This window comes from Melanerpes formicivorus, unplaced genomic scaffold, assembly GCF_026170545.1.
Source record: "Melanerpes formicivorus ecotype bairdi unplaced genomic scaffold, bMelFor1.0.p_v2 SCAF_25, whole genome shotgun sequence".
Classification (NCBI taxonomy): Eukaryota; Metazoa; Chordata; class Aves; order Piciformes; family Picidae; genus Melanerpes; species Melanerpes formicivorus.
Window position 1 is genome coordinate 11,229,536 of NW_027142377.1, and position 27,024 is coordinate 11,256,559.

The 27,024-nt window shown below is 40.1% G+C and overlaps 2 protein-coding genes and 1 long non-coding RNA gene across 3 annotated transcripts in view; 2 read left to right on the plus strand and 1 right to left on the minus strand.

The window, feature by feature from the left end:
• The window catches only part of ACYP2 (acylphosphatase 2), a 36,891-nt gene extending 28,446 nt beyond the window's left edge, over window positions 1–8,445 (minus strand). The window contains exons 1-3 of the mRNA XM_068153324.1: window positions 8,286–8,445; window positions 7,622–7,638; window positions 5,919–6,028 (exon numbers count right to left, since the gene is read on the minus strand). Coding sequence (XP_068009425.1) covers window positions 5,919–6,028; window positions 7,622–7,638; window positions 8,286–8,355 — 197 coding nt within the window. The 5' untranslated portion in view covers window positions 8,356–8,445. The remainder of the gene's footprint in view (window positions 1–5,918; window positions 6,029–7,621; window positions 7,639–8,285) is intronic.
• LOC137448605 (uncharacterized) lies at window positions 8,332–10,053 on the plus strand. The gene is made up of 3 exons (XR_010989155.1): window positions 8,332–8,822; window positions 9,786–9,926; window positions 10,041–10,053. It is a non-coding gene; the product is annotated as an uncharacterized lncRNA (long non-coding RNA).
• A 12,066-nt stretch (window positions 10,054–22,119) lies between these two features.
• PSME4 (proteasome activator subunit 4) overlaps window positions 22,120–27,024 on the plus strand; it is a 56,574-nt gene continuing 51,669 nt past the window's right edge. Inside the window, exon 1 of the mRNA XM_068153326.1 lies at window positions 22,120–22,411. Coding sequence (XP_068009427.1) covers window positions 22,215–22,411 — 197 coding nt within the window. The 5' untranslated portion in view covers window positions 22,120–22,214. The remainder of the gene's footprint in view (window positions 22,412–27,024) is intronic.

Consider the following 27,024-nt stretch of genomic DNA (forward strand, 5'->3'; position numbering starts at 1 on the left):
TCTTTCCCAGGTCATCAATAGTAACACTTAGTAAATCTAATTTACCAAGTCAAACTCTGTGAGCCTGCTTAACTTAAAATAGTTCAAAACTATTGCTTAAAGTTGACAGGCTAAACCAAGTAACAGTAGATATGAAATTATTACCTCAGACACTTGGTATCAAGAGAAACGGACACATTTTCCATCATACTAGCCAGAAAGATTATAGTTCAACGCAATTGGATTTGCCAGTATAGGTTAGTTTTACCTTTAAACACTGAAATTAAATTAAATTAAAAAAAAAAACACACAAAAGCTTGTGATACCTGGATCCATACTGAATTACAAAAATTCATCATTTCAAAATTCACCATTTCTTTCCATTCGACTCCTACTGAGTTACTGAAATACTGCACTTCGTTACTATCATAAATGAGAACACATCTGTCTCTAACCCTTTTTTCACTCTTTCACAATATAGCAAAGTAAACAAGAAAGCTTAAAGAATGGGATTTTAATCTCCCTCTCCCCTTTCCTTCAAAACAGATTACTGCCAGCTTCCCAAGAACAGCATGTCCAGGAAATATTTCAGCCATACTATTCTGGCCCATAGCCACCTCACTGACAAGGCACAATGTAAACATTAAGTGCCCTGCATCAGAGCTGATGTACTTATAAAATACATGCAAGACAAGAAGTATTACTCCTCACAATTTTATAATTGCTTTCTCTAACACTGAAACATCTAACAACCAGTCTTCTTTGAAGGATCAACTTCAAACTTAGCAGCTGCAATTTGGTATCTCTATGCTTTTCTAGATGTGTAATACTCATTTTCACCTTAGCCTACACATTCTTTGATCAGATAAAAGACAACGAGACTTCAGCCAGAGTGTTCATTAGACTAGTCATTAAATCAATTCAGTAATAGTTTTACAACCTTTTAATAAATACAACCCAGTATACCTATGAATTGAGCTATTTTGAGAACTTCATTAATCTTACAACCTAATTTGTTTTAGATGGTTTAACAATCTCTTCCTAAATCCTCTGTGCCATGTTAGACCCTACATCTCGTTTCCAACTCCCACAGTATTTCACTCCCATTGCAACTAGCTCATCCCTCTGCCATTCTCCTCTCCCACATTAATAGATTTCAGCACTCTCCTTCTATCTTAGGGCAAATCTCCCATAATTACTTTTCCTATTAAAGAACACCTTTGGTTACGGTACCATAGTGCCTCTGTGCCTCCTATACAGTAAAGTATCTCTGGAAGTCTTCTCCCTTTTCTGAGAGTCTCACATCACTCAATACTTCTTGAATCTACTGATAGCCAGCCTGCAATCACATCATTCTATAAACAGTTGTTGCCAATCCCTAACTGACTTCATGTTGTATCCCTAATCCATCAATATTTCCAACCTCGCTGAATTTCTCACTCACCTGCCTTTGTCTTCTTTTCAATACCAGGCTTCTGGGTCTATCACAGCTGTCCTGAATATATCTAAAAGCTTCAACTACTTATTTTATCTGTACAAGTGTCCCCTATAGATTAATTTCGACCATTATGCCTAGGTTTACATGCATAGAAGTGTTACAGTTTCTTCTCCTGAACAACACTTGAGGTCGAATTTTTAAAACATATCCTTTTTAAATGGAGAAAAATCTCACAATATAGACTAGAATCTGTTCAACTTTTATCTCAAGATAAATTGGGTATTAAGACCTAGAATTTTGCTTAAGGAGCCCCTTCATAACCTAAATATGGACTGATTTTTTTAATCTAGCATTTATTTCTACTTAATGTCATCAGGGCTATTCTCTGCAAACAATTGAAAACATTATATTCAGGAAAATGTATTTATTCAATCCCAGCTGGTACAGACAGGAATCTTGAATATATCTAAACCAGAGAAACACACACAATGACAGTTGCAATATTAACTAAATAGTTAAAATAGTACAGTGCTCCCTTCTCCCTTCTCCAAGGTAAAAATCCAGATTTTTCTATGCAGGTACACACTGAAATAATTTTCAATTAATTCTTCTTATCTGATATTGAGATTAAATACTAAACTAATGCTAATTTGAATGTTTTAATTAACAACCATTTCCAATGTAAGCAATCTATATTTAATATCATGCCCTTTTACACAGGATGAATACTTACTAAGGTAGAATAGAATAGACCAGACCAGGTTGGAAAACACCTCTGAGATCATCATGTCCAACCTATCATCCAACACTATCTAATCAACTAAACCATGGCACCAAGAACCCTATCCAGTCTCTTCCTAAACACCTCCAGTGATGGTGACTCCACCACCTCCCTGGGCAGCACATCCCAAGGGCCAATCACTCTTTCTGTGAAGAACTTAGTTCCTAACATCAAGCCTAAAACTTCCCTGGCATGTTATATACCACTTGTGTCTAAAATTGTCCTCAGGTTTTACACTGGTAAGCCTGATTTGAAACATTTGATTTTTAGAATAAATGCTGAATTTGGCATTCCACAAGAGTCTTATCCTCCTTCTTTAATGCATAACTAAGTCATATAGCACCAAAGTTCAAAAAATTCTCATAGGAAAGCCATTTTTAGCCTACTAATGCATGTTGCTGTGGCAACAACCACAATGTCTACAAAGGCTCTAACTTTATTTGCTGATTAATATGGAAAAAAATATCACAAGATACTATAATGAAAAACTCTGTACTGTTAAGTCTGCCTGGGGGAAAAAAAAAAAAAGAAGGTACCAAAGGACTACTTCCTCTACCCCATTTAACAACATACAGCCAAGAAAGCCTTCAGTTTACCATAAAATCTTATGTCATTATGTTTTAGAAATGCTGCCATTCTCCTTTCCTGGTGACTTTCACATTCTTTGGATTATAGACAGTTAAAAGATTGAAAATGCACTTTCAGTTTTTAAGCACCATGGGTGTTACCTTTGTGGAGCTAACAGCTAAAACATAAAATACAGTAGGGAAAAAGCCAGTGAAGGAAAAGATGGTTTCTAACAAAACTCTAAAACCAGATCAACTTCAAATGAAGCACCTACAGTTCAAAGTATCTACAGAACAAACTGCTCCACCTAGAGGTTAAAAAAGCAAGGGATGTTAAAGCAAGCTTACTTGTAAAATGTCCTCAAGATATCTTAAAAACACCCTCTAAAATTGGCTTCAAAATGCCTCACATGAAAGTCGCCTGATCTTTGAGAATCTAAAAGCTTTACATTAAAAGCAAAGCGAGCACAGATCTTGAAACAAAATTATCTAAAAATCAAAACATACTCCTTCATCCCTTATGTTTTTGGCATTTCAATGAATTTGTAGCCTCAGGGTAGTTAGTTTTGCCACTTCATGTGATGAGGGCTACATCACTGCAGGATGCAAGTCAAAGAAGCCAGCCTCTCAGCACATCAACAAAATGTTATACCCCAGGTCAACACTAAGGGAATGGTCCAATAAGGAATGAAATTCTTGCACATGCAACATTTTTCAGGCCCAAATCCTTCACACTACCTATTGTTTTCCACTTATTTTTGCAAGAATTGGAATGCCCCTGCTAAGTTGTTATACTTTATTCCTCCACTTCATTCTGTTTCTGCTAACTCTCCATCTAAATCACACACACACATTAAAATAATGCTTAAAATTGATCACCAGGACAGTCCTCCTAATTCCTCCCTGATTAGGTTCTACCTTGCACCCTTCATAAAAGATAATCACATAAAGGCATTGTTTCTTGAACAGTTTCTTGAACAGAATTTCCTCCTGATTATCTGTCACAGTTTGACTACAAATGTATGTGTAGGATTTTTGGTTTATATTAATTTGTCATAGGGGAAGCCAGCGTCATCTTGCTTTTATTTAATGCACCACTTTAAATAATCCTTGAATCTAGAGCACAGCACTATGAATTCCTAGGAAGCATGACTGAGCATGACAAAAATTGCTGTAAGAAGTTTCAAAAACTTAAACCTCTTTTGATCTATTGACATGTACTAGTGGAGAGAAATCAGAGCCTTTAAAAGGTGTTCACCTACACTAGCTCCTTTCTCAACTGTAAGTACACCAATTTAATGCCAAAATTAAACTCTGCCTTTCAGTAGATCAGAATGTACACAGGGAGCAAGGCACAGTGAACTGCAGCTTCTTCAGCATCCTCCTGTAGAATCTCCAATGTAATAATGTATTTCAGTGCACACTCCAAAAACATACTTCAACTGTAGCACTCCCAACATACTCTCCTCTGGTGTGGGAATAACTGATTTCCAGAATCAAATTAAGAACTAACAACTCAAAACAGCTTTATTTGCTCTGAATACTGAACACCTCAACATTTTGAACATATCTGTTTGTCTGTGGGTTTTGTGGGGGTTTTGGTGACAATCCAGCTTGCTGACCCTCCTTACAAACTGTATAACGACCACTGCAAGTCAGGGCACCTTGAACGGAAATGCACAATTCAAGCCACAGCCTAATTATCTTCCTTTGTCACCCCTCCTTTTTCTGATTGATGGTTTTATCATTTCTGGAAGAGTCTGTATGCCATCTCATCTTTGAGAACAAGCCTAGCCTTGTTAGTCTCATTTTGCAGCTGTGCTTACTGCAAGATCCCCCTATTCCACACAAGCTTCTTGGTGTTGGGGTAAGCGCAGTTTCCTATCCACAAAGGTAACAGAAAAAGGAAGAGGACAGACAAACCACTGCATTCTGCAGCAACCCTAGCTCTGGCAAACACCACAAATATCAGGAGATAAGATGTGTTTTCCCTTACGTCTGCTTAATGAGGATGTATCAACTGACTGGAACTTTTTAAATGAAGGAGTACTCCAACAAATAGAAACCAAATCCTGGTTTCTCACATGGTCATTTTGGTGTTCTAATTTAACTACAGACAGCATCAAGACATGCAATTTCAATAGATAGGCTATTAACAAAGATCTTGCAGAACACTATTATAAACTTGACCTAAGAAATAAACAACAGATGTTTCTCTGGCTTTGTAAATGTTTTGCAGCCCATGATAAGCAACCTAATGTTAAGCTCAAGAACAAAACAAAACACAAACCAAAAAAAACACACTACAATTATTTTTATCACATTAGATAATCACACATAAATCTCTTTATCAGATTGTACAACACTATTTTCCCTGCAGAAAGCCAGCTTCACTTTAAGTTCAGTTTTGAAGTAATTCCTGTACCAGAAAGTGCTGGTATAACTTGCACTAGTAATTGCCCATCCATAATAAAGCTTACAAAGAAAAGTTTCACTATGACTCAGTCTCTGTTGGAAGAATAAACCACTGAAAAATCTTTTTACAACGCCAAACCTCCCTCTATACAACTTGCAAAATATCATAACTGGAAACAACTGAATTAGCTTGGTGTTTTTCCAGGCATCATTTCCTCAGAGTGAGAGCTATAAGCATTTGGAAACTGGCAATTTAATACAGAAAATCATGATCCAGTCTTTAAAGACACTAGAATATTTCCAATTTTATTTTCAGTTGGTAGAGACTATAGGCCTTTGCTGAAATGTCTACTAATTTTTTTTTCCCCAAGTAGGGGGGGAAAAAAATAAAATCAAACTTAAACAGTTTCCTTTAAATTGACTTAAGCATAGACTAAGCAAGCCTTTCAAGTTCTCCAGCCTGTTCCTCCACAGAGATGTTTTGCAGAAAGGCCGCTTCTCCATTTCACAACAGAAGCATGTAAGGGGAATATGCTGACAAAAGGTGTGAAATTTAACCTGGCTGATACTACCCAGTGCTTTTAAAGATTAAAATAATTTTCTGACAGCTTAAAAAATGAATGTCCTCAAAACTGATTACTGTTCAATTACTGGTATCTGCATCTACTTATCACTTTGGATTAAAAATGTCTTTGTAAATGACTTTAGTAGGACTAAGAAAACCCATAAAAATACTTACATCTCATTTACTTTATCCTCTGGGCCTTGAACTTGGCCTGTTACAGTTCCTTGACTGGTGTTTTTAACCCAGCCAACCACTCCTAATTTCTTAGCTTCCTCTTCCGTGTACTGATGTGAAAAATAATGAAAGGGCACAATCAGTGTCAGCACATACACCACATATATACCACTTAAATATCAATTCTATTTTCATAGCTGTAAGAGCTATAAGTAAGAAAAAAATCCATATATGATGCTCATACTCTGGTATGAGCTCTAAAGCTGCAGCAGAAGCAGCCAACTTTTAAACAAACAGGAATGCTATAGCACAATTATGGTCTCCCAGCTATTCAATTCTTGTGATGAAACCAGAAATGTACAAGCACCCTGCTTTCTGAGGTTTTGTCTAACTTTCTCAATTTCTCTTTCATGTACATATGAAATATGTACCTATTTTTCTCTGAGCATTGAAGTGGTAGGGACCAGAAAACCTGTTCTGCAGAAATCCACTCATTTTTTTATTCATGCATGACAATAACCCCATTTGATTTTCACTAATAGCACATTTATTTACATTCACAGTACCTCATCTGTTTTGCTTGCACATTTATTAATAAAGAGGTACAAGACTACATGGTCCACATTTTTATCTTGTATTACAGAACATCAGACTGATGGTTCTAACAGTAAGATGGGAAATAGCCAAACATTTTATATCCAAACCAGTGCACACACACTAAATGCATACACTGCATCTTCAGCCTCTTTAGCAACTTAAATCTTCAGGCCAATATGACTACAATGCAAAACCTGAAGCAAGCTTCAATGTAATTTAGGCAGTGGTGCTGCTAACTATGAAGAGTATTTTTCAAGTTAATTATGAGGTTTTCCATACCAACTCATCCAAAATGATGTAAATGCAGCCATTTCTCAATATTGCTTATCAGTATAGTGTGGATGCATGGCTCCAGGTCAGTGCAAAAGCGGGCAGAGTAAACTTGCACCTGCCCACCACAGCATATGTGTACATACACTTCCCACTTGACTAATTAAATTCAAGACACACTATACTGTAATCCTCTATCCATTTCAATTTTGCAGCGTTTTGCAATATATATACATATAAAAATTGTGCATTAAAACTTTTAGGTCTAATACTAAGCATGATCTACTATTATCAGACAAAGAATTCTTCTCTGAAATGTGCCCTCTTGTTTCTTGAGCTTCTGTGAAACACAAAACTACTGCTGCATGTTCAGAACTGATGGAGACACTTGGTTGGGATATGAGCCACAGACTGCATGTTTGTAGCACAGTGTTACACAGAAACACTTCTTTAAATACTGGTCCTATAATTGCCTTAAAAAAATAATTTAGAATATACTGTTTCAGAAGCTAATGAAAAGATCACCACATTCAACCTTTCTAAAGGATAACATGTTTAATGCTCTTGTGGCTGCTTTATCACAAATAATCTAAATATAACCTTTAGATACTACACAAACAAGCAACACACTATTAAGCATTTAAAAATCCGTTTTTAATATAACAATAATATGACCCAAGGATTTTTCACCTTTAGATACACTTGCAATACTTAGTATCTAACCTGTAACTCAAAGCCCAAGCTGGGTGTGTTTATACTTTACAGATCAGCAGCCATTTTTAGCACTGGAAATACTACACTGCAAAAAAGAACTGGTAAATCAGACATGGCCTTACCATCCTGAAACAGACACCTAGAAAAGGAAGAAAAAAAGCATTAAAATCATTTGAAAGAATACTATTTCCATAAATGTACTCCATACAAACTACATAGAAGCTACCTGTGGGGTTGTTTGGTTTGGTTTTTTTTTTTGTTGTTCGTTTTACATTTCAGAGCAGTTATGAAATTTTAACTGGAAAAACTCTATAGAATTTGTGTACAAAGCGACCTTCAGCTTTTCCTCCGGTAAACGACTATTTCCCACAGCGCAGGGAGCTTTCTTTGATAAGGATGCCGCAGTGTGAAAATTGCCTGACTTAATTCTCGCTTCAAAGCTTCGCTGCCAAGCAGGGAGGAGAGGAGGAGAGGGGAAGGGGAAGAGGTGGGGAGGGGGAAGAGGGGGAGATATTGCCACATGACAGAAGACACGGGCAAAACATGGGTAACTGAAAGTGCAGAACAGTCTGTGCCGGGCAGCGAGCCTGGCGAGCCTTAGAGCGGGGACACACTCGCAATCTTTTTGCCCCTCCCCACTTCCCGCCTGGGACAAGGTCGCGGCGGCCGTGTGGGAGAGCGGGAGCGGGAGCGCGCGCCGGCTCCGCGACTTCCCGCCTCGGCCCTGCGCATGCGCCTGCCAGCACAGCGGCCTCCTTCACTCGGCAGCGCAGAGCCCATCTTTACCTTGCACTCGTCCGAAAACTTCGTAATCCACCGATTTGAGCGCGCCGGAGGCCTTCGTCACTGTAGACATGGCGACGAAGGAAGAGCCACTGCGGCGGGGCGCACTGATCTCCGGGCCGCGGCCGAGCGGGGCCGTCGCGTTCTCCCGGACGGCAGCGCGCGAGGCTCAAGCTTCCCGCCTGAGCGGCCGCTTTATGCAGAGGCGCTGCGCGGAGGGGGGCGGCAAGGCTCCCCAGAGGGATCTCCCCAACCCCAACCCCCGCCTCAGAAATCGCCACTTAAGTCGTATTTCTCCCACTGTGAAGGAAGAGACCCCACGGCTTTTAGGCCCTTCTCTGCCTCTGCTCGGGATACTGCGGCAGTGCCGGCAATAGCTGCACCGTGAGATACTAAGCCCTCATAAAGGCGTTACTCCTTCTTACATACGAGAGTAGAAATACAGTGAGAGATCAAAGGTCTTGACCGAGGTTCTCTTTAAAGACTGATGCAGTAGGCATACGCCTAAGTGATTTCTCACCTCAAGCATCCAGCACACAGGTAACTGAAGTAATTTTGATAAGGGGGAAAGTTAAGTAATTGACATCTTACTAAAACAAACCCAAACAAAACCCCACAGCCCAGTTCACCCTGGGCATCCCTTCCTGGTGAGGCTGCACAAGGACTTGTCTCATATCTCCACATTTCTTAAGCTTTTACCCAGAGCTTCAGAAGGTTGTTTCCCTTCCCTCTTAAACTACTGTTCTGAGGCAAATGGCAGTGCCAGGCAAGGACTGGGCTTCTCAACTGGACCAGCAGGCCTTGGGCATATAAATCTCACCTCGTGCATGCTATTAAAATCTTCATGTTTTCATCAGCAAACTTTTGCAGGAGCATTGGCACGTCATTTTTCTTACATAGACACTACATACACTTAAGCCAGAAATTTGTTGTTTAGTAGGCTGTCTCCAACCAAACACTACAAAGATTTTTCCCTATAATAGGCCAGATACATTAGATACAACATTTAACCAACCTTAGAAGATGAGCTTAGCCTTCTCTTATGCACTAACATGTAAAGGCAGGTTAACTGAGACTTCACAATACCAAATAATCTTATTTGCTCTCTCCATTGGGCAAACCTCTCACAGACACCATGTCATAGTATCATAGTATCAGTCAGGGTTGGAAGGGACCACAAGGATCATTTAGTTCCAAGCCCCCTGCCATGGGCAGGGACACCCCACACCAGATCAGGCTGGCCAGAGCCTCATCCAGCCTGGTCTTTAAACACCTCCAGCAGTAATGCAGCATAACCTGAGTCATTTACAAGTTTGGATCTCAAAACTAGAGGTATGTTAAAACTAGATCGAAGTCACAGAAGTTAGAGAAATGACCATTCAAGTCAGTGCAGAACAAAAATATTCATGTAGGACTGGAAAGTTTCTGATATCACAGGGAACAGGAGCACAATGGACAAATGTTCATAATTTGCCTTATATGACAAACCGTTGCCTTTTACAGGGGGTCACACATTTTGCTCTTGTGGAATCAGCGCCATTTTGTTTTTGAAGAGGAGGATTCTACAGAAAGCAACAGAAAGCAGTGTAACCTGAAAATCTCTTGTCATTTGCTGCCATCTATCAGCGGTGAAGAGCAAGACAGGTAACCGATAAATTTACAGTGGCCACCTATTTAGAGTATAAAGCATTGTAACACGAGTCTTGAAACCAAAGTTCATTCTGGTACAGATTATACTTTGCTATCTCCACATTCCAGGACTAGCAATGGCAACTTTTGTTGTATCCAGAGAAACTGAACTTTCAACTGAGTTTTCTTGATATCCCTCTGTAAGGTCCCCCTGTATCTGCACTGGCTCCTTCTCAGAGTGGGAATCTCACTTGTTGCTGTCCCTGAGAGCTTCCTAGCTCAGAGATACTCACCATCTCTTGTCTTCCTACTGCCTTCCCCCCCCCCCCCCCCCCAGAAGTCAGATTAAGAATGTTTTATTTGCAATAGAAACATCTTGCCACTCTTTCCTTAGATGAGTGTGAGTCATTATTTCATGAAAAGTAGCAGAACCTAAGGGACTCCAGAAGATACTTCTGTGAAACACCTGGTATTCTGCAGTCCAGGGACTCCAGAAGATACTACTGTGAAACACCTGGTATTCTGCAGTCCCAATAATAAGTATCTGTAAACAAACAGTATTCAAATACCCTAATTAGCAAGAGAGATTTAGTACACATTATCAAGAAGTGTAAATAGTCTGTAGGAAGTCAGTGAAACTCTGACTTTCCCTCCCTCCCAGCTGTTTACCCTACCTAGGGTGGTGATGCTGACCTAAAAAACAATCATCTGGTTGCACTTCCTTAAGCTACAGCCAGTTGTAAAAAATACTAAGCACCTATATCTAGCAAGGCATAAAATACACTCCTTGAGTACCCCGCAGAGAAATGCAAATGTTTATGGACATTTCCTGCAGTGAACAAGTTCTTTTGCTTGAGGATGAACAGAAAATATATATACTGTAACACCTGTAGATCATCTGGAGAGAAGAGAGTCTTTCACAGTGCTGCCAGCTTAGCTATTACTATGTTGGACTCCACTTGATACTCAGTAAATAGAGGTGACCTTTTTTCATTACAAATGCAAAGCAGCAACAGTCACAATTAATATCCAAGTGATGAATTCCAGGCTTCAGTGGATTCCAGGGATGACTATTACACTGCTGGTTTGCCTAAGCCTTTGCTATGCTCACAGCAGTTGCTTTTTTTTAGGGTTCATCTCTTATTTCACCAGATTAATTTAACTTTTTATTTTCTGACCACATGATATAATTGTTAATTCAAACCAGGGCTAGCCAGCTTTTAGTGCTCTGTCTCTTTGCAACTACATGTTTTGTATTCTCACTTTTGATACATAGATTGTGTCATCTAGGAACAGCTATCATTGCAACTTAAGTTTATATGAAGAACTTTACTTTTATACAAAATATGCTTTACTTGGCAAGTCTTTCACAACTGGTGCAAACTATTGCAGATTGATCTAGTTTTACTACTAGTTCATCAAGCTCTGCTATGAGCATTAACCCTGTAAAATTTTCCCACTGCCTTATTTTCAACCATAGCATAAAAAATTATATGTTAAAAAATATCATTACTGGAAAACACCAAAACCTTGTAATGGTGCCATTGCAGCCAAACATTAGGGAAGTACACAAGCATGGCTGCATAGGCCAAAGAAGGAACTGAGGATGACCCTAGCATTTGGGTGGCATAGTCATACAGTACCTGAATAGGGCAGGTGGAGGCAGCACAGTCCATTCAGGATTGGCAGAACACGGGAAACACATCTACAGCACACAGACAAGGTACATCCAAGAGGCAAGGCTGAAGACTAGTTCAGACCTGAATTTATGTGGAGCTCCAGGACCAAGAAGCAGAGGGGGTGTGGTTGAGGTGAGGCTGGCTGGGACAAGTAGACCAATTGGTGCCCTTGACACTGACCACTATCAATAAAAGGTTTTTTGATTTAAAAACAAAACAATTGAACAAATAAATTAAAAAGCACACACTTACTTGTTAAGCTTTTGTTTTGGTGGTTAAAAACTTGATTGATAGCTGAGCATGATGAGTGGTTTCCCAAAGGATATTGAAGTCTCTGAATAAAGGAAGCTCCTGCTCCTGTTGCCTGGTTATTGGTGTTACCTAGGGAGCACTGAATACCCAGGAAAAAGGTTAGGAGCTATGTAAGTTTAATTTGTTCTTTCTGGTTTTCTTGTTTGTTTTCTGCCAAATACAGTATGAACCAGTCTCTTTCTTTAATCCTTTAAAATTCTTTTGTGTCTGCTTCTTCAAACAAAATGATAAACTTCCTTCTTCAGCATCCTTCCTCTTTTCCTTGTTCCCTTATCACATTTTCTCCATCTATTTAGTATTATTTAATGGTATCATTATTTAATTTCTGAATATAAATTAATAGCATTTACAGACTTTTACTCCAAAGTTGTACAAGCACCTTCGGGGGCTTTATTTTGCAGTCCTTGTTGACATCATATATCAAAGTACACCAGAAACATTCTGAAGGCTTAATCTTGATCAGCTGTGAAATAAGAGATGGCTTTACTTCATCCCACTTTTCCCTCTTCCTGCTGATCACTGGCTATCAGTAGATGTCTTCTCTTTAACATTAAAGATTAGATTTAGAAGCCTGTAGGATGGGGATTCTCAAAGAGCCTTAGGCTGATGTTTTTTTTCAGGTTAACATATAAACAAATGATTTGTTACAGAACTGCTACACAGAAATGCTATAATCATATAAAATAACTTTAACATATTTCCCCCCCCCCTAAATTTAGCATAAGACAATGAACTGCTCGTAGCCTGGAAGTGTTTTGCCAGTGCCAATACCCATAGCCATGAGTCAGCTTATTTACAGGAAATTAAAGTCAAATCAAATGGAATGGATGTAAATGTGTCTGTTGAAGTAAAGACTTAAGCTTTATTTATCTTTTATATGGTTATGTTCATATATCACAGAGAGTCTAAGCACTCTGTAGAAAAATGTAGAAAAAAGGGTGTCTCTTAAGAGAGACAAAAAACAAAGCAGTGCCTAGCAAAAATGAAGTCTCATGATGAAATAGAGCAGCATAGGAAGAAACTATTTTCCTTAGCTGCCTCATAAATGAAAGATTACTTTGTACTGTAGAGCTGCAAAATTTGAAATCCATGCATACAAATTTTATAGGCTTTGAGAATAATCTATGTGGTTACTTTTATGGTAATTATTCCTGGGTAATCCATAGAAAACATTTAATAAAACAGTTGAAATAAATGGCACGTTCAGTTTTGAAAGAGGATTTTATCCTCCTTCTGGGAAAAGTATGTATGACAGATTGTTGAAATAATAATGCATGAAGAATTGCTAAACCGTTTCCTTGGTGGCTGGCTAAGTACCTGTGTTACAGATGAATCTACAGTATGCCCATAGCACAGGCAGGTGACCTGGTTACGACATTTGTCTCCTGAGCCATTTATAATGCAAGATCCAAATCCGGCAATCTGATCTGTGTGGGAGGACCCACACACCTGTGCCAAGGCCCACTTAGGCAAGTGGAGTGTTATGCAGCGGAAGGGTCATGCCTACACAGATCTGATTGCAGGACTGCAGCCAAACTTTGTGTGGATGGGACCTAAATCTGTCCCTCTCATGCTCTAAAATCATCAACTGCTTACATAAAGTGGCACAAGTTCTATGGTGACATATAAAACTGTGAAGCTGTGATTTTGCTGGAGCTAGACTACTTTGTGTGGATTTTGTGCTAGTTTGTGCTTTCCCCAGCAGTTATTCTGAGTCTTCATGTAGAACTACATTCTTACACAGCAAACACCTGGCAGAGGTTTTGTTTTATTAAAGCCCCTATTTGCTATGCCCTGATCCTGCTGAGGGCACAAAGACCTATCAATTGTCTTTTTCTCTGGAAGAAGCTTCTATTTTTCACATTACAGCAGTCATCCCCAAAGCTCTTTTGCTTGTGATCCTGTTCACTTCTCAGTAATTTTGCTTGACACCATATATGGATATGAATATTTAATGAACTTAAACTTCTCTTCTTTAAATTTCATCATTGCCATTTCAAAGTCCTTAGTTTGCTTCACACTCTTCCACATAAAGACCAGGATAATAACCACCAAAAAAAAAAAAGTGAAAATCTAAACTAAGCATTTTAAAATATTTTCACTGACATAGAAAAAAAAAGCAGTTTCAAGTAAATTTGCCCTAGTTATTACTAGTGAAATGTTTTACCTAAAGCCATCACAAGGAACTAAACTACTAGGTAAACACAGATGCTTCGTGTGAGGAAATCAGCCTTAAGGACTTGCATCATAATTGCAGATTCTCTTACATCAAAGGGTTGGCCAGTAAAACATGGGAATATGAACTAGTGTATCCTATATCAAGAAAATGCCTCTCAAACAAAAAAGTGACTGATAAAGTTCAGCTGTTGAGTTCCAAAGCATAAGAATCTGAGGGATGATTTGGGGTGTAGTCTGCCAGTCCTGTGCCAGCATGATGAATCAAGTAAGTCTTGGCCTGATGATTAGATCTAAACACACCCAACTACTAGAATGCCTCCAAGGATTTAAAGGTAAAATTTCATTACAGGAGGTGAGTATAGTTTGACTTCAGAAGGAGTTTGTGAACAACAGAACAATTTAAGCATAATATTTTAATTTTGCAATTCTGAGACTCAGGAGTTTTCTGGGAATTAGATTAGATCCTAAACAAACTAAGATGCAAAAGCAGTATTATTCAGGAAAAAGTTTATTCTGCAGGCCAAGAGAATTCTTCCCCTCTACTCTGCTCTGGTGAGACCCCACCAGGAGTACTGCATCCAGTTCTGGAGCCCCTATTACAGGAAGGATCTGGATGTGCTGGAATGTGTCCAGAGAAGGGCCAATGAGGATGATTACAGGGCTGGAGCACCTCTCCTATGGGGACAGACTGAGGGAGTTGGGGCTGTTCAGTCTGGAGAAGGCTCTGAGGAGACCTAATTGTGACCTTCCAGTATCTTAAGGGGGCCTAAAAGAAAGCTGGTGAGGGATGTTTTAGGGTGTCAGGTAGTGATAGGACTAGGGGGAATGGAAAAAAGAAATGGGTAGATTCAGATTGGATGTTAGGAGGAAGTTCTTCACCATGAGGGTGGTGAGGCACTGGCACAGGTTGCCCAGGGAGATGGTGGAAGCCTCATCCCTAAGGTTTTTAAGGACAGGCTGGATGTGGCTTGGGCAACCTGATGTAGTGTGAGGGGTCCCTGCCTATGGCAGGGAGGTTGGAACAAGATGATCCTTGAGGTCCCTTCCAACTCTCACAATTCTATAATTCTATGATTCTTCAGCCTAGCAAGGTGCTCTTTTGTATTTGTAGTCTCTGTTTTACCTGGATTATTACTTAAGGATATGAAATACCATGCTTTTTGAGATTTTACTGGAGACTGACCTGCAAAGGGAAAGAAAGCAAGCATGAATGGATCTGGGTTCTGTGACAATGGGGAGCCCAGGCTATCCTCTAACATTATAAATCTTAGTCACATGGTTTGACAGGAAAGCAGAAGTAGATTTAAGTGGCATTTGAGTTATGAACTATCCATTCACAGGAACCATGTTAAAATTCAGGTGGAACATCAGCTTCTCATCTCAGCTAATGTTTTCCCCAAATTTTAAAGTGTTTCCTGCTGATGGTTTTATTGTCTTTTATTACACAACATGCTGAGGAGGAGGAGGTGTGGTCATTTAAGGCAGGTAGTATTTTATTCCATTTGAAATATGGGAAATTTCAGCATCACCCATCCCACAGCCATTAGAACAATGATGTCAGATTTTGTGGAGGATTTAGGGCTCTATAAAAAAAAATAAATCTAAGAAAGCACAAAAGAGTGTGGGTTGGTAAAGGAATGCTTTAGAATGGAGGTGGGTTGACAGCTCTAAAATGTTGCAGTTCTGTGAAATCATTCTCATTAACTATATTAGCCCACTATTTTTTATTTAAAAGCAATACAGAGAAACCCTAATTAGTATTTCAGAATCTTTAAATGTATTACTGCAGTCTGTGTCATCAGTATTTCAGTCAGGTCTCACTGAATTGATTACTGCTTTAGTCACTGCAACTGGGTAGCTTGAGTTACAGTTTGTGTTGAAATAGCTACAATGAGCCACCTGCTATTATTAGAGGGGTATCTGAGAACCAGAGGTGACCACACAACTGGAGCTGAATGAGCGATGGAGTCCAAATAGCTTCTTAGATTTAGCAATAAATGTTGTCACATCAATTCAGACTTTCTCTGGGAGAGTGAATAGTCTGTTCCAAACATTTACTCAAAATTGCCCATAATACTGCCTCCTTAAAATTGTACATTGAGTTGTTATTTATGCTAGAAAATGAAATGGTAAGTTAGTCATGACAATGAAAGCATGTTGATGTGCTCATCTTGCTAAGATAAAAAGAGAGAACGCACCAAAGGCAATAATTGCATAGATACTGTCTATATTGATACACTGAAAAATTCCAGATGGTTTCAGGTGGTCCTTTTGTTCTCTATTTATAGTTCCCTGATAGCAGGATCTTGTGCTGATAAGAGTAAGCTGTAAGAATAACAATTCTTTCCTTAAGTAGTGATATTTATGCTGTCACTGTGGCCCTCTGCCTGTCAACGTGCCATATCTTTCTCCAAATCTGATGGCCAACCACAATCAAATGAGGGGAATACATTTAAAAGACATTAACTTGTGGCAGTTTGGGTGAAAATGAGCATCTGGATGAAGGAAGATGCTGTTTTGCCTCTGAAAGGTGGGATGGAGCTCTAGAAATACTTACCATTATGGAGATGCAGCAGGCAAGACTGACTGCATGCCAAAGGTAATGAAACATAGCTCTATGACACAGCCTTGTGTGCCCTTTCTTTTGTCCTAGTTAGACAGGGTTTGTGCTTAGATAAATACGTTGCTACTGTCAGACCCAAACTTCCATCCGTTCTTACATGGTTTTGAAGCCATTTTCCCCCAAGCCTAGTACAAACATCAGTTCTGATAAAATGGGAGGAATCTGTATGATTTTTGTAGCACAAATTTATGTTTAGAACTGACTTGAATGCTTTCAAGAAATCAGTGATTACATGGAAAGGGGTCCTCTGGATTTTTAAAAACCTTTTGCCAAAATCCTGGGCAGTAAAAGCAAGTGCCACTGCAAAGAGATACACAAGTATCTCATGACACTGAATGACTTGGCATTAAAAAGTCAGACTAAATTCACTGTTATTACTGTGCAGAGCAAAAGCACACCAGACTATGCAAACAGCAGTGGTTTCTGGATGTGGCATTTACTATTCGAGAAAGAGGTTTGGGAGTTACTGTGAACACTTATGAGAAGATCAGTGTAATGCTCAGTGACTGTCAAGAAAAAGCCTTCTAAGAAGAATGTTAACAAAGAGCAGACCAGAAAATACTCTTGGGTGTAAACCCTGGTTCTTCCAAATGTCCTGTTCTTGCTGTTCTTCACTTCAAAAACAATAGAAAAGGCAACAGAAGGAATGATGAAGCCTGCAACAGCTTCATATGAAGAAATACTAGAGTGATACTCTCCTGTGTCTTCTGGAGACAAAAGGAATATTGTCTGTCCAGAGGATACCACACAGGTTTGTATACTCAAAAATGGTGAACAGACCTCATTATTTTTCATGTCTGAAAACTTGTGGGCATCAGACAAAATTACTGGGTAACAAGTTTATGACAAAAGGGAACAACTTTTCACACTGTGTGTGAATCAGAAATTGGGGCTGTGGGACACTGCTGCACAAATATAATGAGCTTAAAAAGCAGATGAATGAGGGGATGAAAAACCTAGTTAGCACTAATTACACACAACAAAATAGCCTGTGACTCAGGATGTCTGTGAACTGAAGAAAATGGAAAGTATATAGAGGGGAAGTAAAACTGTATGCGTGCTTTAGTCTTTAGTTCTTAGTTTTGTCCCAGGAAGCATTTCTGCAGCAAAGGGGGAGGACAGTCTTAATTAAACGGAAAGCTTTCCTGTGAAAAACAGAAATGTTTGCATGGGCTGGAGAGAGAAAAAGGCACAGAACCCAGGAATCCAATGAGAAAAGAGGCAAATATTGGTGTTTTGGGTTTTTTTAAGTCAAATGAGGTAACCAAAGGAAAGGCTAAAAGTTGATGTGGTGCAGAGGTGGTCGGCTCAGCAGCTATACCAGAGCAAGCCATCATATGCTCTGTTGGGATCTGAAAGTGATCCCTACTTGGTAACACCTCCGATACCCTGACACCACCCCAAACTCCCTTTCCTCCAAGATGCCCATTTCAAAATGCTCTGATTTCCAAAGTTGTTTATTTGCTGGAGGTAACCAGAATGTCTCTGACTCAATTTCTGCCAGTTTCAGAGCCTCTCACTGATACCATTCCAGATGCTGGTGACCAATTCCTTACTCTCTCTTTCCCTAGAAAAAGTGGGCTGGAATCTCCAAGGATAACCCATTTTTCCAGTCATGTCATATCAGAGCTTTGGATGAGCAAGTTAATGCATAGCATTGTTACAGGATTTGAAGATGCATTTGGCATGAATCAGATTCTGTATTCATCCATTCCAATGTGTCTGGAAAAGAAAACACACGGGGGTTGTAGTGGTATCACTCTGTCTGAGGAAGTAACAGTTAACGCCTACTGAATTGTCCCGCAGAGCTCTCTCCTGAGATTACAAGCTATCTTTTCTGCTCTTTTTGTTCAAGACAGATTCTCTTTCTCACTTGATTTTTCTTCAGCTTCCTTAGTGCTTTCATCCAGTTCTTGGTAAGTTGCCCAGCAGAAGGGCATTTTCTGGCTTGATACTAAATACAGCTCAGTTTTCCTCTGGGTTTAGCCTTTAAGTTACAATACACAATTGTGGCAAAATCGACTTTTCGCTCTCCCTGGGATTTCACTGTATTTACAGTCCTGTTTTATTCCTTAACTAGAAAATTCCTTCTATCCTAAATGGCCTTTTTGACAGCTACATTTCCAAGGTTGTTACGAAGTGTTAATTTACAGTTAGCATTTCACCTTGAACTCTTCTTAATGGGACACCTGACACACAATAGCATGCACCAGTTTACAGATCCTTGAATCCCAGTGTTAGTCCTGCAGTTTAGACCTGTATTGTTCACTTTAACCTCTTCACAAGTATCTTTCATTTCTAGTCAAATATAGGCTAAGCTGAGGAACATTACACTTGCATTAGAAATTTTTATGCAAATGGGTATCATAGAGCAATATCAGTATTAAATGTGCTTTTGCTGATACTGAACCCACCTCCCTATCCAACTTGAAACATGGAACAGTATTTAGACAGCCTTACTTTAGGCACCTAAAATTAGTTCCTCTGAATCACACTTCAGAAGCAGCTATTTTTGTCCCATACTACACAGGAAGCCTCAGTTTGTTGCCACCCTTGCATGGATTCTTGCCACCATCCTCCAGATTCAATTCTCTGTAAAATAGAAATTGGGCAATAGCTTTTTAAGTGGTAGTCTTCTTGGTCATGAAACTTTCTCATGTTTGTTTTTTATTGTTGTTTATAAAGTAAAGCAAAGGAGGTCACATGCCTCCAGATGAGATTTTTCTAGCTACAAATCTAGATGCAATGTTTTCAAAATCAGTATTTCCGTTTATTATTTGACTTGAAACTAGTGATTCGAATTGCATTCACATACTTCAGAAGATTGGTTAGACTGACTGATCCTACTTCCATCTTGCTGATGGTTTCTCAAGAAAGGACTAACTGCAGTTGAGTTCCTGGTGCAGGAGGGGAGATGAGGAGCTGTAATTACTGCTCTTCATTGTTGATACCAGACAAGGAACTGACACTAACCAAAATCTTTACAGCAACTCAGTTTCCCAGGAGCAGGGGAGTAAACACTTTGACAGCAGGCTGTAATTACAGGCTTTTCTCATGGGCCCATCCTGAAAGGACAGAGGAGGGATTAGAAATGCAGGGATGAGAGAAAGTTTGAGGATTCTCATCACTAAGAACATAAAAAAGCAAGCTATTCCTCATTATTTTTGTAATATGACTTAGTAAAATAAGAGTGGGGGCGTGTCACAGACCAGGACAAGTATGAGACAGGCAACACAAAGCTCCTGTTGGACTGAGTGTTCTTTTCCAAATTGTAGAATATATAGAAGTCTGTCCAAAAAACTACTTGGTTTAGGTCAGAAGACAAACTGACCAAATGTCTGTGTAGGAAAGTAGCTGCTTCAGAGCTAAGATAGTAAAAAGCATCTTTAAGATTGAGTGACAAGTTTCCTGAACACCCCTGACAGTGCTGGTGTTAGTTGAGCTAAGCCATCCAGCCAGGGAATATGTGAATAATGTGCAGTGTGACTTGAGCTGCTGTTAACAGCCAGAATTTCTCATGAATGGAAAGACTGTATTTTTTTCCTCACAACACTTGGATTGATCAGTTCTTGAGGTTTAATGCCAAAAACAACAGGCAGCAGCCATATTTGGGTCACTCTCAATTCGTATTCCTCCTGCTTTGAGGGAAAAGCTGTTGATGCAAGTAGTACAGATGGGTTCATTGTTATGAAAGCTAGTCCTTCATCATATGACTTGGAACCAAATGTGCTTTTACACACTGCTGTAGCCAAAACATATTGCAAACTCAACATTTATTTTTGACTCACTTGGCAAATGTTCCTCTTTTTTATTTATTTATTCTTCTTATTATTTAAACTTTTAAACACCAGAATCCTGAGGAAAAGGATTGGCTTTTTTAATATTAGGTAAATCTATTAGAAAATACTTGGACGGTGCAGGTACTATGTGTGTGTTTACTTTCATAATTGTAAATGAAATTAGAATCTTATTTTTCCTTCTTTATGATTCCATAATCAGGAATAATATTCCTGAGGCCAGATTAGTACTGGCTGAGGTGCTGATACTTTGCACATTTTTCCCTAAGAACTACATATTTAATCCTGGTGGAAACTGAGAAGCCTCTTACCTACATGGCCACCCCTCTCAGAGCATGTGTTACCAGTTTTGTAGGTACTGTTTAATTGAAGGCGATGAAACTGTAAACCAGCTGGGTAGTTTGGTGATAAGAAATAGTATGTAATATGCAAGAAAGATGGGGGAGGTATGCTAGTTTTGCAAGTGACCACCTAGCATCCAAACTTGCACAACTTTGTAAATCAGTATCTTAGTGCTCTGTGTGTAGTGGCTGTTGCACAGCAGGTGAAGTTGGTTCTTTGGACAACAAAGCCTCTGCTAAAGATGTCAACAAATACCTTTCATGTCACTGTAAAAATTATAGTGTAGAAATTCTTCTATGTAATCTACAAGGTTGTGACATAAAATGCCCTCTTCAGAAGACTGCCATGAGAGTATCTGAGTGTGATGACCTGTGCATATCACATTTATGTTTTCTGTGGTGTTTCCCCTCTTTGTAACGTTTCAGCATTTAGTTAGCCATATTTTTTGGTTTAAAAAAATAAAAATAAGCAGAGCTAGTTTAAGCATAACTATCAGAAAACAGGATTTGCCCTTGTCAGTAGCTTTAAATCTAATCAGTTTGCAGCTGTTGTATGGTCACGATGTAATTCTTAGGGGGAAATTGAATTAACAATTATATTCAGGAGACAGCTGGAGATAACAGCTATCGGTACTGCTAGTACTGTTACCACCTCTCTATCACTGGGTTTATCCTACACCCACAGGCCAGTGACGGGACTGGACACCACTGAGCTCCGCTCCACTGACTGGCATTATTTCCAATAAGCCTCTTAACCGCACAATCTGCTCTCAAACTAATTACCTCTATCAAGTCCATCCCCATTTTACGTAACACTTGTCGGGCGAAGACTAGCGTTCAGTTCCCTTCCGAAGTTCTGCTCTTAACAGCTAGAAGGTAGACGTTTTTACTCTGAATTCCATGTTTGGATAGCGGTAGCTTCACGAAAACCGCAAAGCCACAGAAAGTGAACTCTGAATTCGAGAAGTTATGCCGCTTTTCCGCCCCATCGTTTTCCGCATGCTGCTGCCTACACGGATATCCCACTCTTTCCCCTCAGCTCTGCCGGGAGCCACCCCGGCACTGCAGGAAGAGGGGGAACAGGGAGCGAGTTTCCCCAGTGTACCTTTCTTCCCCCAGTCCGGCCCTGCGAGGCTCCTCCTTGGGGAAGAACGCCTTGTTTGTGCGGAAGGGGCGAGGTGCATGCGGGTTCCCGGTGCAGCGGGAGGAGGCGGGTGCTGCCCTCAACCCCCGCCTTCCGCCGCTGCGCCGGAAGTGAGCGGGGCGGTCGTTCGCTCGTTCGTTCACCGGCCGTTGCCCGGTGTGTCGTCACGGCGCGCCGCGGGGTGAGCGCCGGAGGCCGGGGTGGCGTGCGAAGTAGTGTAGCGCCGACCATGGAACCACTGTCACCAGTCCCACCACCACCGCCACCGCAGAAGGAGATCGTCTACAACAAGCTTCTGCCCTATGGGGAGCGCCTGGAGGCCGAGGCCGCCCGCTTTCTCGCGCAGATCAAAGAGAACCTGGCCCGAGCCGTGCAGCTCCAGGAGCTGTGGCCTGGGGGACTCTTCTGGACCAGGAAGCTCTCGACGTGAGTGTCCCAGACAGGCTTTCCCGGCTTCGCTTCCCCGGGGCTATACGGGCTTCGCCCTGTCTGGGTGGAAGTGCCTGGGGTGAGGCGCCCAGTAGAGGGGCCTGCGGGCCGAGAGGGTGCGAGGCTGGGGCGCCGGGCTTGTTTCGTTACCGCGGCGCCACCCCGGGGCCGGTGGGGCTGTGGAGCAGCTTGGTGGAAGGCAGGCTAGCCTCATAACGGTTCCTCCCGGCGCCGCTTAGTCAGAGCCGAGCGAGCGTCGGCTGCCCCGTGCCGTGCCGGTTTGGCCGGGGAAGGACCGCGGGCCGGCGCCGAGGGCCGACCGCTGCCGGCGAGCCCGGGCGGGAGCGGGGCGTCAGCTACTCGGGCCTGCTGCTACTTAGACGTTGGAAACGGGGGCAAAGGTGGCTTCGTCTCTAAGAGCTTGCCCGTCGGGCTATGAAGTTAGGGAATTTTTACACCCCTCTTGTGGGCTTATTTGTTGTGTGTTGTATTTTGCCCCTTAAAAAAAACACCAAAAAGTAAACTTGCCCCCCTGTTTTATCTCTTGGCCTTTTCAAACAAGTTGTGCGAGATACCATCTCCATGTAACCTCTGCTGTGGGAATGCAGAGTGTTTCTTAAGACAGGCTACTTGTTAGTTCAGTGCTAGCAGGAGTAAATTCCGGGTTGATGCTGTGTAAACACTGTTGATGCCCTTGATGTCTTGCCTGTACTGTGGCATGGTATAGCTTATGCTGACGTTGGCTCCGTGGTGTGAGCTGACGAGGTGTTTGCAATACAGATGAAAACACAGCGTCTCCATAAATAGCACAAAGTAGAGCATAGGTTTCTCTTAGTAAATTTTACAAAGCATGCTTAATCCTGTTTTCCTTTGGACATTGGCACTGAAAACAGTATCGTATGACAGTGCCTGTAGCTTTGGTCAGTAAACCAACCCTCTCTGAATGTGTATCGAGGCTTTTTGCTGGATGGTATGTAGGCCTTCATAAATGGCCGTTCCTGTGTACTGGACACGGTGCAGTATGTATGCTTTCTACAATTGTTAGGTCTTCTCATACAATTTTCTTCCTTACATATATTTTTTTAATATTAATTGGGTATTTAATATATATTCAGCAGTCAGATGTTTGATACATATGTATTGAAATGCAACTGGTTTTATAATTGCAAAGAGTTATTCTTAGATAGAATTACACTGATGGTTGCGAAATGACTCACATGTTTGCGTTGTGTGACAGTTTGAACCTGCTTGGAACCAGTTCAATACTATTTCACTTCCTGCCCCCTCCCTAGCCATCTTCTAGCTCGTGCTGCTTTCAGTGCTACCTGTTGTCTCTGTATCTGTGGTAGAACTTTGTGTACTGGTAAAGTTGAAATGAACTGTAATGGTTCTTGCTATGAGAGGAATTTGCCTTAGCTAAGTAGCCTTGGATGTTGCCCCTAAGTCCTTTGAAAATGTACAGGGTTGTCATAGAATCACCTATTACTCACACTAAATTGCAATTAATGTTCCCATTTTAGGCTCCAGGGCAGTGAATTTAGCCTTTTTAGAACTGCTGCCATGCTACTGCATGAGTCATAGCAAGGTCAGGAGGCTCTAATTTGTGGTTTTTCACCTACTCTTTGAAGTTGGAATTTATTGTGTGTCTTTGCAACTTGGCTGATGCCCGTTAGTCCCAAGTTTATTTGTGGCATGTTATATGCAGTAAGACTCTGAGTATGTTTGGATGTTGGCAGGGAAAGAAACAGTGGGCTCAGTTTAAAAATAATCTGGTTTATTTAACATGAGAGATATTTTGCTTCTCAGTTTAACACAATGAAGTACTTCTGCTGGATGAGATATGTTAATATAAGTTCAAGCCTAGATAAAACACAACCATATGGCTTTTTGATGGCATACTTAAGGCAAATTATAGGACAATGACAACAAAATAAAAGTTTTGCTGCCTGCTGGTAGTGGGGGAATCAACTTTTTCCTGTTTGATGGAAAAGGAATGCCAAGGATCTTCAAAATTATATGCTTGCTGTTTAGCAGGTGTCTGAATTATAAAAGCTGGTGTTCTTGAAATATTCTGTGAAATAATTTATAGTTCAGAACAGTGTCTGACACACAGATACAAATATATTGTGTGTGTGTACATCACAACATTTGTATTAACATTTGTATAGTTACACCTCCTTGGGTGCTCGCAGCTAAATACAACCTGCATAAACCTTGTAGAACATGAAGAATAAAAATGAAACACAAATCTTTGGAATTAAAAATTTAGTATTCTTTCCTGTTTCACGATGAAGACTGTATTTGTTACAGTCCCAACAGCTGAATACGTGACTTGAGTGTAGCTGTCTTAAGAGCAGCTGTTTTGGCTGTGTGAAATCACAAACTGAGTGGGGGAAAAGTGAAAGTGGAGCTTATCAGGTATAATGTCTGTAAGATGATTTGCATAATTTTCAGTGATGTGAGTTGGTACTTTGCTTGGGATGCATGTGTGGAGTGTGGTGAGGGAACTTTCCTGTTAAGACAGGAATAGTACAGTTACTTAAGTAATTTATGTCTTAGTGGAACTTCTTATGCAAGTAAAACTGCTTGCCTTAAAGGTTGGTGTTTAAATCTGTATCATTACCTGCAACTCCTGAAACTTTTGCTAGTGAAATTGGTGTATTATATCCTGGTTGTGAAAGCAGAGGACTGAATCTCAGTTGTATAACTTGATACAGCATGTGTGGGGGGTGGGAAAAGCAGGTTGCATCAAAATCGTTGGCTTAAAGGGACTTGCGTCACACTCTCTTATGATCTGAAGGTCAGAAACAGGCTGCTGCTTCAATTTTACCCTCTTCCACATTTTTTGTGGCAACTTTGTGTATGGTTGGTTTTTTTAAAATTGTTTTTATTTTGAACATAGCCTGTGACCAAATATATTAGTATAAGGTGAACATTTAATAGTTACTGGACATAGAGTTGACTCTGCATCCTGGAAAACACTCTGTGCTTTATACTTCAGTAAGCAAAGGTAGAGTTTTTGGAGCTGAGTGACTTGATTTCTGTTTGTAATAGTGTTATTTTATGTGCCTGTCAGGTACTTACTACAACATGGCATTTTACTCTCTTGTAGGGTGTGGAAAAAATGCAGCCTGTTTTGAATTAGCATGAGAAGAGACAAAGTTACAGTCAGGATGCTAAAGCATTGTAATCACTACTGCTTATAAACCTTGCTTTACATCTATTTCTCTCTTACCTTTATTAGAAAAATACAATCTTTCCTTTTAGGTGCGTAAGGGATGTGAGTGTGTACTCCATATGTGTACCTGTGTTTTAAATAGCTTTGTAGAGCATGATTGGTTTTCATACAATTTGTCAAAATCTGAGTTTTAGACCAATCATAATCCTGTCCTGTGTGTTAGAAAAGGAAAATAGACAGCTGGAAATTTAGAAGAGTGCTTTCTTCATCTTTGTAACTGTAGCAAAGCAGCCAACTTTCTAGGGCAATTTAGGATGTCCACTTGATAAGAGAGTACATTTCCTAAAAATAGTATATTGTAATTGTGGAGTGAGAGATTTGATGCCTAATGCTTTTAGAACAGGCAATTGATTTTTTTGTTCTTTTTTGTTCCCCCCCTCCCCAGAGACCCTGTCCAGAAATGGAGATGCAAACAGAGTTTTCACTTCTAATGTTTTTTTAAGATGGGGTGTGGGTTTGGTTTTTTGGTGGATTTGGGGGGTTGGTTGTTTTCTTTTGTTCTTTTTTCCCTCCCAGAACCTTTATTTGCCCATTTTGCAGTTGACTGAGTTTGAGAGCTCATAAAACCTTTTGTGGGTCCCTTAAAGGAGAAATCAAAGGAGTTAAGATCTCAAGAATCATCTCATTTTAGTATTCCTTGCCTTCATATAAGAAGTCTTACTTTTTGGTTTGCAGTAATACCATTCTAGAATTCATGTGGTTTTTTTCCCCAATACCCCAAATAGCAATTATTCTTTTAAATCCTTCAAAACTACCGTTTATGTAGTGAACATGCATCAGTGCCATTAGCCTCTTGGTGTCCTTCAGGATTCATGGGCTTCTGCTTGTATTCCTTTATTTAGCAATGGTGATAACATGAAAATGTTGCTGTTACATTTTACTCATGAGGAAAAAGTGATTAACTCCATTTTATAGGTAATTCTTTTCTGTTACTGTCTTAATGCACAACTGGATTAAAACAAATAATTAATGGTTTAACATCTCCCCCTCCTACATAAAGAATATGTAAATATTAGAGCAATTTGGCATGTAGTTCTGGGCTTCGTGGGCATAGTGACATCTTTGTGCTCAGTATGTTTCTGTGCCTTCTGTTTTTTAATTAAACAGTGTTTTCTACAGTAGAGTTACTGTTAGCAAATGTCAAGAAGGGTAACCAACCAAACATTTAATTTCTGGTTAAATATAGCAGCACTGACAGATTAATTTGAGCTCCTTTGTAGTTAAAACTTACTTTTCAGGCTTATGCAGTTTCTCTTTATTTAATCATACATGAAGAAATGAAAACAGTACTCTTTGTTACTTTATATCTAATATTGTGAGAGTGAAATACCTGAAAGCTCATATGGCTGAAGGATAATGAAATGAAAGCCAT